The sequence below is a fragment of the Erpetoichthys calabaricus genome, chromosome 12 (genome assembly GCF_900747795.2).
Source record: "Erpetoichthys calabaricus chromosome 12, fErpCal1.3, whole genome shotgun sequence".
Classification (NCBI taxonomy): domain Eukaryota; kingdom Metazoa; phylum Chordata; class Cladistia; order Polypteriformes; family Polypteridae; genus Erpetoichthys; species Erpetoichthys calabaricus.
Genome location: NC_041405.2, coordinates 41,658,116 through 41,670,450, shown reverse-complemented (window position 1 = coordinate 41,670,450; position 12,335 = coordinate 41,658,116). Strand labels below are relative to the sequence as shown.

The 12,335-nt window shown below is 39.5% G+C and overlaps 2 protein-coding genes across 3 annotated transcripts in view; one reads left to right on the top strand and one right to left on the bottom strand.

The window, feature by feature from the left end:
* Positions 1-12,335, top strand: part of LOC127529743 (craniofacial development protein 2-like) — a 928,907-nt gene that overhangs the window by 305,450 nt on the left and 611,122 nt on the right. The gene's annotated exons all lie outside the window — the stretch shown is intronic.
* The window catches only part of LOC114662104 (FERM domain-containing protein 7), a 250,094-nt gene that overhangs the window by 140,614 nt on the left and 97,145 nt on the right, over positions 1-12,335 (bottom strand). For both annotated transcript variants that reach the window (XM_051934369.1, XM_051934368.1), the window contains one exon: positions 865-907. In XM_051934369.1, the coding sequence (XP_051790329.1) occupies positions 865-907 (43 nt within the window). The remainder of the gene's footprint in view (positions 1-864; positions 908-12,335) is intronic.

Below are 12,335 nucleotides of genomic sequence, written 5' to 3'. Positions count from 1 at the left end.
AATGAGTCCACATAAAAGAAAGTGGTAGGAGTGAACAGTGAAACAGATAAAATAGATAAAAAGGCAGAAAGATAAAGTCGTACACTGAGCTGCTGGAAAGGTTGCCACTCGCGGCGCCTGAGTCATTTAATAACACAAGCTGAAAAATTACATTGGGCTTTCAGGTACTGTGCTTGTTTTAGTTCATACTTAGCTTATAGTTTCAGTGTGTACAGAAATATGCTGACAGTGCTTCATTACAATATGACAAGAAGAGACTCGAGACATTGTAAAGGTTTGGGGCAGCCACCCGTATAATGTGTTCCTGGCTGCAAAAGTAAAAGGTTTGGTAGCAAGTAAAGTTTACAAACCAGAGTCCAAAACAGAACTGAATTCCAAAGGAAGGGAGTGAGGCTTCATAGGAAGTCTGGGGGAAGTGATGTCGTCCTTGGGCCCGGGACCAGAAGTGATGTCGTCCTTGGGCCCGGGACCAGAAGTGATGTCGTCCTCGGGACCGGGGCTGGAAGTGGCGTGTCCCAAGTCAAGGCAGTGGCTCCTTGTGGGATTTCCCGGGATAGGTCTGCAGTGAACTTAGAAAGAGCGTTACTGCACCCCGCCACCCCCTTTCCACAGCAAATTAAAATATTTCCATCTTTTATTTTTTTACTGTTTGATAATAAGTGCAACGTATATAAATTAACTGCTGTCTATGTTTTTAATGAAACTGCATACATGCTGGTAAGGCCAATACAAGGACGTATATTCAAGTAAACCATTTCAGAAAATTTTTAAAGCTTTCTAAATTCTGCCAAGTGCACATGAAACTTTAAAAAAATCTTGCATTGCTATATAAATTTGTGTTTTAATTAATTACCTGTAACTTACTTTTAACTTGTTTTGCAACTGGTTTCAATAGTTCCAACCATACCTGCAAGAAGAGTTATATTTGAATATAATCTTAGTATTAAAAACAACAATTTTGCAATGATTAAAAAGTTTAAAAGAATAAATGTTAATTTCACCACCAAAAATAATTTACTTTTCATAAATATTATCAGTACAGGAGGCTGCACTTTAAATGCTGTTTTAAATGCTTTTCTGGCTGACATTTTATTGAATTATATCTGTGAAAATGTCATTTCAATGAAGTGAACACCAGCATTTTTAGAAGTGTATAGTGCTTTCTTATTATCTTCAAAATGTACCATACATTCTTCTTCAAAGCATACTAAATTACTACACCTTAACCTCTCACTTCAAAATGCCAATGTTCTAAGATGAATAATACTACATACACTATAAAACAATATACATTAGGTTAACTATTTTGGGGAAAAAAACACCATAACCACTGATACCTGAAGAGTATTCTTCTCATCTCAGCAACAATTTCCCTAAGTTCAGATATTTTTTTTTCATTAGGCTTTTATGGGTGTGACAATTATTAAGTAATGAATATGACATTTTTAATTAATTTCAGCAATGTAAAAAATACTTTGCAACTCAAAAACAAATCACTTTAAATAAAAGTGCATCTGTTTTAGAAATTCATTTTAAAAATGGGTTCAAAACTCTTGTCATTTGCAAACATCAACTAAAACATTATTGTGAAGTACAACAGAAATGAAGCAATAATGAGTTAATTGAAGAAAGTCAGTCATATAAATAGCAAAAAGAACATTTTAAACACCATACGGTGATCTCTGAATTAAAATGTATGTCACCTTGTGAAAATTAAAGTTTTTCTGCTAACAAGCATTTTACTGACTTTTTCCTGCTTTCCAGTAATTTTAATTTGAGGCTCTACTGTAGTTAAACAAACTTATTCAAACAAACTTTAACAAACTTCCTTAGAAGACTGGCATCCTTCAACATCTGCAGTAAGATGCTGCAGATGTTCTATCCGATGGTTGTGGCGAGTGCCCTCTTCTACGCAGTGGTGTGCTGGGGAGGCAGCATTAAGGAGAAGGATGCCTCACGCCTGGACAAACTGGTGAGGAAGGCAGGCTCTATTGTTGGCATAGAGCTGGATGGTTTGACATCCGTAGCAGAGCAACGGGCACTCAGCTGGCTCCTATCAATTATGGAGAATCTACTACATCCATTAAACAGTGTCATCTCCAGACAGAGGAGCAGTTTCAGCGACAGACTGCTGTCACTGTCCTGCTCCACTGACAGACTGAGAAGATCATTCCTCCCCCAAACTATGCGACTCTTCAATTCCACCAGAGGGGGTAAACGTTGAACATTATTCAAGTTATTGTCTGTTTTTTACCTGCATTTTTTATTACTCTTTAATTTAATATTTTTTGCTGCTGGAGTATGTGAATTTCCCCCTGGGATTAATAAAGTATCTATCTATCTATCTATCTATCTATCTATCTATCTATCTATCTATCTATCTATCTATCTATCTATCTATCTATCTATCTATCTATCTATCTATTCAATACTGTCACCCTTTTGGGGAAAATATGTGATCCATAAATAATTTACTACATTTATAAACTACGAAAATAACATACTAAAACATATTGAAGAGGAGTTAATATATCAGCATATATACAGTAAGTCATTACGATAGTCATATGGAGTACAACCATGTAGACTACAGAGACATGGGCACTGAGACTGAAACGGATTACAGCAACCTTAAATGTGGCAATTAAGTAATACAAACAAGTGCAAATGGCCAGACATCTTCAATATGTCTTATAATATTTTTCTATTGTTTGTGCGTCTTTGTCAAATCAAAATATATTCTTTGAAACTCCTTTGACTGAAGTGTATTTTTATATTTTCGTGTTGAAAAGAAACACCGATTGTCACTCATTTATTTTCTGTTGGAAATCAGCTAATTTTTTCTTTAAATACTTCTTCATCCTGGACTAAATTAAAAGCGTTTTGACTTCCCTTATTTTCTGAGATTTTTTTTCTTTTTTTTTTCTAACCCAACTCATATTTAAAAGTGTTATGCTTGTGTTGTGGTCAGACCTGTGTTTGATGGATCCAGCATTTCTCATGCTGTTACATTCTGTGTGGAGTTTGCATATTTTTTTCTGTACCCATTTTCCTACAACATCCTTAAGGACAACCTGGTGAGGTTAATTGGTGATTTCAAATTAGCCCTTTGGGAGTGTCAGCATGGCTGTGTACATTTGAGGGCCTTCCTATTGACAAGTACCCTTTCTGTAGATGTTTCATACCTTGTCTCTTGAGCTTGGATAAACTATAGCCTCTGTGACCATGAATTGTATTATGTGGATTTTACATGGATATATGGATGACAAGCAGATAATACCATCCTATACAGCAAGCATAGCACAACTCAGTGATATTTGTGAAATACCCTATCTGAAAGCAAGTTTATGTTAAAAAGCTCCTGTGGCTAAAAGTACAAGAGCAGATAGAGCACAATTCCTCAAAATACGCCTTTGTAAAGCCAGTGCCAGTTCAGCATACAACTCCAAGAGATAACTCTTGGAAACTGAAGTCGATTTAGAAGCCAGTCTTCATCATCTATAAATATGTGCTCTTTTCTAATTCTTCCATTTGCAATGTTTTCTAACAATACTAAAGCAGCCATGATAGTTGGAATACTTTGGCCATTCTGTGCATCATTATATTGTTACAGAATGATTACAATCAAGTGAATTAAATTTGTAAATGATTTGCAATTCATTTTGGTGTATTTGAGAACGTCTGCGTCATGGATGCAAATATGAAAAAGAAAGGGAAACGACACGGAAAGAGTAGCACCACTTTGATATTGGGTGTAGCAAGAAGATTATTTTTGCCAACGTCATTTGTGAAATTCACAAATCCTTGTAATTCAGCTGAGAGAAAGAGAGATAGCCCAGGGACAAAAGTCAGGTTAGGGACATAAGCAGAAAACATGTGAAGGACACAAGCAGATTGTTTTGGGAAGTGCTGATGTCTGCTTAACCAATATAGACTGATTTCTTACACCTGTCGTCATATACACTACAGTAAAATAAAAGGTTTACATATTTTGATGTATATGGAAGGATTAATATTGACACATCAGAAATAATGAAATGTATTGTAGAACTAAAATACAAAGGAGAGTCAAGCTAATGTTAGAAAATGGGATTTATTAGAAAATGAAACAAACCTTGCAACCACTCGTGCACCACTTTCTTCGCATCGTTATCTGTCTTGAATCGACGACCTTCCACATGTTTTTTTAGTGGTCCAAAAAGGTGGAAATCACACGGTGCAAAATCTGGCGAATAAGGAGGATGTGGCAATACCTCAAACTGCAGTTTCTCCAAACAAGTTTCTTTTACCGTAGAGGACTGAATGTTACATGAAAAAATGTTTCTTATAATCTGGTAAGTTTTGAGGGGAAAGACTTTTTGAAAAGACCTCTTGAGGTTTTGGGGCAGAAAATTAATGATCATCGTGTATCAGATTGGTTATCTGCTCAATATTCTTATACAATTCATAAACCTGCTAGAATACATTTTAAGTGAAATAAGTTTTATATATCCAATATAAACTCACAATGGCAAATGGATTTAGCAGTCATGACAAATGTGTCCGAAAATAACAAAGGCTATAAATATTTGTAGATCTGTTATAGATGTTCTTTGTAAGTATGCATGGGTATGACTCCTGAAGATCAAAACAAAGAATTGTCAAAAGTGTTCCAAGATATTCTAAGTGGTGGCAGAACTCCAAAAAGACTCCAGACCGATAAGGGATGTCACACACATGCGCATGGGAGCCAGCACAGGGGTCTGGCTAACGCTGAAATGCAGGTACAGGGAGTAATCAAGTGTGCTAATGCCTTTTCTTCCATTCTTACAGGAGCAGTAAAATTTAACCTCCTTCCGCTTCTGGCTTCAGACCACGCCTCCTGACATCCTCACATAGATGTCCCTCTACTATAAAAACCTACCACCTTTGCTCTGCAGTCAGTCCTTGTTGGTGACTCTGTCTTGACTGATTACTCGGCAGAGAATCACGCAGCCTTTTTTTTTTTTCAAGCAAATCTGACAATATACAGGGTACAACCTCAAACCTTTTTCTCTGTGTTTGTCACTTTTTACAGTTGGGGTAATTGGCAGGATCCAGCTTTGAAATGTCAGAAGTGCAGAACCTGAATGCAGGACTGACAAACATGGCCACCGATCTTCAACATCTCTAGCTCCGAGTGGAAGAGTCTGAAGCCCGCATAGAAGCATGCCTTATCATCCACCAGGATCAAAGTCGGGCCCCATCCCATATACTAGTCCCACTACCCAACGTGGACTATGTCAATACTTATTTTCTGGTTTATGAACGAACTGCTACCAGATACTGATGGCCACGAGAAGAGTGAGGCAATATTCTGGCTCCCCTTCCTAAAGGGCGAGACACAGCGCACCTATTACGACCTCTCAGTGGAAGACACCACCAACTATGACCATGTCATGGCCAAGGTCAAAAAACGCTTCGGCTTCACTGCGGACCAGCAGGTGAGGCTATGGTGTGAATGGTGCTTTAACCACATGCAGCCCACCTTAGCGCAGGGGTTCGAAATCTGGAGCATTAGCGTTCACTGGCTAAGGCCAGATGCAAATGATAGCCATAAAATTGTTGAGCAAATAGCCCGTGATGCCCTAATGAATGCACTGCCTCTCAAACCAAGAGGTCCAAAAGGCCTGCTCGCCATACCTGACAAAGGAAGGTTGTCCGAAACCAGTTGTCAGAACAGAGGAAAATAAAGGTGACCTATTGAGAAAACTCACACTGTGCCTACATGTCCACTCCTGAGTGAACCCATAGACTGTGACTGGACCCAAGGAGAAAGGTACAGTGCACCTGTAAACCTCCTTGGGAGTGATTTGGTGAATAGGCACAAAGTTACAGCACTATTGGATTCTGGGAGTAGTGTCTCCATTGTTCCACACATTGTTCCACCTGAATACAGGTTATGCTGATCTTTCTGTCTATCCACTGTTGTGGCAACACAAACCATTGAACATGTTTTCATACAAATGATGTAAGTAGTTATACAGATAGCTATAATCAACGAATGATTGATGACTTTAAGCCCCGCCCCAACTTTGATTGATGACTTTAAGCCCCACCCCAGATATGAAAATATGAAAATATAAAAATATGAAAATAAAAAAAAAAATATGAAAATTTATGAAACTATAAAAATATGGATTACGTTAATATGATTTATAAGCTATAAGATATTGACTCATCGCTCTAAGTTATAAACTAATAGTAAGAAAATAAAATTTTCTAAAAACGGTATAAGATATTGACTCCCTGCTCTAAGTTATAAACTAATAGTAAGAAAATAAAATTTTCTAAAAACGATATAAGATATTGACTCCCTGCTCTAAGTTATAAACTAATAGTAAGAAAATAAATATACAATTTTCTAAAAACGATAAGATATTGACTCCCTGCTCTAAGTTATAAAATTTTCTAAAATCGATATAAGATATTGACTCCCCGCTCTAAGTTCACGACACGCGTCTTTCCTGCTTAGCCATAACTAAAACCATATAAGATAGATAGATAGATAGATAGTATATACAATTATCTAGCCGAACCTTTCTAAGTTATAAGCTCAAGACACGCCGCTTCATTTTATAAACACTAATATTAAGAAATAAACCCTTATCTTTCCAGCACTTTCTAAAACGTGGCTTCATATTAGGAAATATACACGGATCTTGCTTGCATGCCCACGCACGGACGTGACTTTCTAAAAATGAAATATACACTTAGCCTAATCGTAAGACTCTTTCTAAAAACCACGGGAGCTTTAGTGTAAAATTTTCAGCTGCTGAAACAGTCGAGACCCAGGAAGCCCCCACCACCAAGCAGCCCGTGCTAGCAAATGGTAGGGAAGCACCCCGCCATGCGGCACTTTGCTGGGACATAGTGTCTTTAACATAGGGTCACCAATTTTAAAAGGAAGCCCCCCTGCCAAGCCGCCCTTGCTGCCAAATTGTGGGAAAAGGACGCATCCCGCCATGCGGCACTTTGCTGGGACATAGTGTCACCAATTTTAAAAGGAAGCCCCCTGCCAAGCATCAGACGGCGGTCAATTTTAAACCGTGGGAAAAGATACTGTAGTGTTAAAAGGAAGCACCCCGCCATGCGGCACTTTGCTGGGACATTTGTCTTTAACATAGTTTCACCAATTTTAAAAGGAAGCCCCTGCTAGCAAATGGTAGGGAAAAGATGGTGCGGTAGTGTTAAAAGGAAGCATCCCACCATGCAGCACTTTGCTGAGACATGTGTCTTTAGCGTAGTGTCACCAATTTTAAAAGGAAGCCCCCTGCCAAGCATCAGACGGCGGTCAATTTTAATCCGTGGGAAAAGAACCCCGCCAAACAGCAAATGGCGGTCAATTTTAATCCTTGGGGAAAAGACCCCGCCAAACAGCAAATGGTCCTTAATGCTAAATTCTTTTATGTTTAATGAAATCGAAAAATCATACGATTATTAAAGAAGCCCCTGCTATTCAGAGGGTTGAAAGCTCATTAAACACTAAACTTCTTTCCCTGTGTTCCATTTTAAATGTCAGACGTTTTCACATTTCTAGGGTCTAAGAACAAAGTTATTAAATGAAATATTTTCCACTAACGTCTCTCTCTCTTATATTCACAATGATCTTTAATAAATGTATTTATATTTCGAGTACTGGATTTTAAGCCTCGTTTCACATTTACAGTCTATCAACTTTAAAATACACGTGGCGTTTAGCACAACGATCTCTCGGTAAAACATAAAGGTTAATCTTATTCCTATTTGCTTATAGCGGTGAGACTTTGAATGAAGCTTATTCCCGCTACCAGGGTCTCCCCCGCCCCTTAGAGGAGGAACATCAACAACTCTGAACCTATGAGCTCTCTCCCAAACGCCCGAAGTGTTTCGCTCTTCCCTTCCAAGGTGGTACAGCGCCCTATGCCTGCATAAAGACTCCCGCTTTGTGTCTATTAACACAATAACTTCCAGCAATCCAAGTTTCTCTGTGAGCTTTTTTAAAAGGTAGGCGTTTTTCGCTTTTTTCTTCCGCAATGGCTGGCATGGCAAAAAATACTTTTGTGATTGATGGTAAGTGTAGATTATCGAAATATATGTTGTTAACGACCATCTCTTCAAACTGTTGAAATGATATTCTTTTATAAATCAGATAGTTCCGGCTTTGAGTTGGTGGTTTTCTGTTTTTTAAATGAAAAAACCGTACCTAGTCGTAACGCACAGAGTTTATAAATGTGGTATTTTTTCTTATTTCAGAAGGCTATAGTTTCTGGCCGGTTGGCTGTTCAAAAAGTGAGTCTGATCTTCTTTCGGACGTACTTTTAAATCGAAATGTAGCTTATAAGACCGCTGATTTAATACTTTTAATGTCTTTAAGTATGTACATTTCATGCTAATTACTTTTAATGAAAATGCACAAACTTATAAGAACGTTCTGGCTGATTACTTTTTAATGTAATTGTCTTTAAGTACGTACAAACCTAGTCTTTTAGAATCGGAGGCTGAACTGTTTGATTCTTTAAATCCAACTAGTTCGCAATTGGAGGATTTAATAGCGGCCACAGATTGTCTTTTTGAGAATAAAAATCCTGCCTCAGAGTGGTAATTTTCTGAAGTTTCCAGTCAGCCTACTATTGAACATCTCATTCACGCAGCCCGGTAAGTTGAACTATTTGTGCGAGTGCGCGCCAAATGTTTATTTTTAAAGAAAACTTAGTCTTGCTTGTTTTTTTCAGAATCCGCCACTCACCCAAATAATCAGTGAACCTGAAAGATTTGATCCCGCTGCTAAGGCTGTTGAGCTGAAGGCTGAAATCGAACGAGTGCTGTTGATTTTTTCAAAACTCTTAATCCCTGTCTCCAGATATACGTGAAAAGGTTATTTTATTGTATGCAATTTTAGAAAACTTGTTCCCCAAATAATGTCTGACAAAAGGCGTGCAGGTGAGGACTTGGACGCTGGGAGCGGTTCTCAAAATGCTGGGTTTTTGCATGACATGGTGAATGAACTTAGTTATTCTATTCGGCCCCCAAAAATGCCTACTCCACCACCCCGATATTTTAATGAAATGGAATATATTAATTGGCAAAATCAAAACATGTTCCAAATGAATAATATAATAGCGACCATGAGAGTTCCTTCACCTGTCACCACTCCCATCAACTTTGACCAGCTTGACAGCCTTTTAGAAGCCCTACGTCCAGTAGCCACCCCCGATGAAATGCAAACATTAAATAACTTGTTAGAAAGGGTTCAGCGGTCTTTGAACGAAAAGGTGAATGCTCAAACGGGTCATGGTTTAACAAACACTTTGGGTTCTGTAAATGCTGCCCCCTCTGTTTCAGCACCAGCTGCTAACACCTCTGCTCCAGTCTTGCACCCTGTCTCTTTTATTTCAGCTATCCCTTCTGCATCCTCTGCTCCAGTCTTGCACCCTGTGTCTACCCCCTCGGCATCCTCTGCTCCAGTCTTGCACCCTGTGTCTACCCCCTCTGCATCCTCTGCTCCAGCTGCCAAGCCGTTTGCCTCAGTCTCCCCTGCTCCAGTCTTGCCCTCTGTGTCTACCCCCTCTGCATCCTCTGCTCCAGTCTTGCACCCTGTTGCCAAGCCGTTTGCCTCAGTCTCCCCTGCTCCAGTCTTGCCCTCTGTGTCTACCCCCTCTGCATCCTCTGCTCCAGCTGCCAAGCCGTTTGCTTCAGTCTCCCCTGCTCCAGTCTTGCCCTCTGTGTCTACCCCCTCAGCACCCTCTGTCTCTTTTATTTCAGCTACCCCTTCTGCATCCTCTGCTCCAGTCTTGTCCTCTGTTTCCTCAGCCCCTATTGCCCCGCCATTTGTGGTTACCCCTTCAGTCGCGCCAGTTATGTCCGGTGGTTCTGTGGTATCTAAACCTTCACCCTCGTCTACTTTAGGCATGGCCGGGCCCTCTGTTGTCTCTAGTAACGACGGTCAGGGTGGTTTTCAGCAGATCGATAGACCTGCCTTTAATCACACTGAAATAAGACACCCCTTAAATTTCGCCAATGCCTATGAACTAGAGTCTTATGAGGAGGTGTTTAACAGTATTCATGAGACACTGCAAAGAATTCTGGATAGTTTTTCAGGTACTTTAAATCCGCAAGATGTTGTACAGCTAGAATTGCGTGCTGATTCATTACCTATCAGCGTTTTTATACAGATGAATGGCTCTAATATTAATGTAGACGATTTTCTTCATCAGATAGAGAATCTTCTTCAGAGTCATGCGAGTGTGCTAGCGGATGAGTCTCTGATGCTAGTCACCCAGATTGTTCGGGCACCTAGCGGGGGTGCTCGTGGTTCTCGTAAGGTCTCATCTCTACTCAATCATGAAATAGTTAGAAAGAAAATGAGGCATTTAATTATTTCTTATAATTACGGGAATCAGCTCTGTTTTGCCTTTTGTCTGCTTAGCCTAATGGACGATCTGTACATGCAAAACCCACAGTTATGCATGCGTGAAGCGTATAACCTTCAGAGCAGGGCTGGATTATCTGAGGATGAAAAAGTGTCCTTTGCGGACGTTCATAAATTTGAAAACTTGCTTGGTATTAAAATTGTTGTCTGGTATAGGTGTCTAAGAAATGAGAAATTTTTAAAATTTGAAAGCTCCCGAGGTAGAAACCCCAAAACCTATTTTATGTTTTTACACGATAACCATTACTACGGTATTTTGAATTTAAAGGGTTTTCTGGGTGTGAAATACTTGTGCGACTACTGTTACACAAGCTACCACTCCATCCTTAGTCATCGTTGTGAAGGTCACTGCAATGTCTGTTTCTCCCCAGATTGCCGTCCGATCCCTGAAGAACTTGTCAAGTGTGGTGATTGCAACCGTTACTGCCGGTCCCAATTTTGTTTTATACAGCATACGATTCCTAAATTTAACGATAAGACCAACGATGTGGAAGCGGCCTGTGACACGGCAAAAATGTGTCCCCTGTGTTACAAAACTTACACAGTGAATGCCGCCTCAAAACCCCATAAATGTCGGCCCAAGGAATGCAGGGTTTGTAAAGCAAAAATTGAAAATGATCCAGAAAACCATCAGTGCTTTATAGAAACCTTGAAGTCTTAGGATCGTTGTGAGAAATATGTATTTTATGATTTTGAAAGTAGGCAAGAAACGGGTGTGCACATTCCTAATTACATATACTGTAAGTCCTTGCGGGGTAAATCCTGGTTCTGGGCGGGTGAAGATTGTGTACAGCAGTTCTTTGCCAGATACCGTCGCCCCAAGTATCAAGGCTATACCTTCATAGCTCACAATTCAAAAGGTTACGCTGGGTACTTTTTAATGAAGTATTTGCTTGAAAATGGTGTGTTACTACTCAAGGAAATAAGCTGATGTGTTTCACAGATGATGGTTATCAATTACGTTTTATAGATTCTTTGAATTTTTTAACAATGAAATTGAGTGCCATGCCTAAAGCCATGGGGTTTGAAGCCGCAAAAGGTTATTTCCCCCATTTCTTCAATCTGGCTGAAAATCAGAATTATATCGGCCCCTACCCTGAACCTGAATGCTATGGTGTTCAGAGCATGATGACCAAAGAAAAAGAAGAATTTTTTACCTGGTACGACAGTGTCAAGCATGGTGTTTTTAATTTTAAAGAGGAGATGGCTTTTTATTGTAAAAATGACGTCGAAATTCTTAGAACAGCGTGCATTAAATTCAGAGACGAGGTCATCAAAATTGGCAATATTGACCCGTTTCAATGCATGACCCTGGCATCTCTATATATGGCCATGTACAGGCAAAACTGTATGCCTCCAAAGTCTGTCGGCATAATTCCTTCTGACCATTACAGTAGTAGTCAGAAAAACTATTCGAACGCATCTATTCAATGGTTATTGTATCTCTGTGAAACAGAAAAATTGAACATCCGACACGCTCTAAACCTTGGGGAAGTAAAGAAGGGTTCCTTTTATCTTGACGGCTATGCCGTAGTTAAAGGTATTCCGATTGCCTTTGAATTTGCCGGTTGTTTTTATCACGGCTGTCCGGAATGTTATGATTTTAACAGTACCCATCCTTTAACCGGTATGACTTGTGCAGTTATGTACCAAAAGTTTATGAGAAAATTGGAAATACTTAGGACTAAATTTAATTTAGATGTGCACGTGCTCTGGGAGAATGATTGGGAGACGATGAAAAAACAAGACCTCAGGCTACAAACTTTCTTAAAACACTTTGATTTCCCTCAGCGTATACAACCGAGGGACTCGTTGTTCGGCGGCCGTACCAACGCCATAAAATTGTACCACAAGGCAGTGGGGCCCGAACAGATTCACTATTATGATTTCACCAGCTTGTACCCGT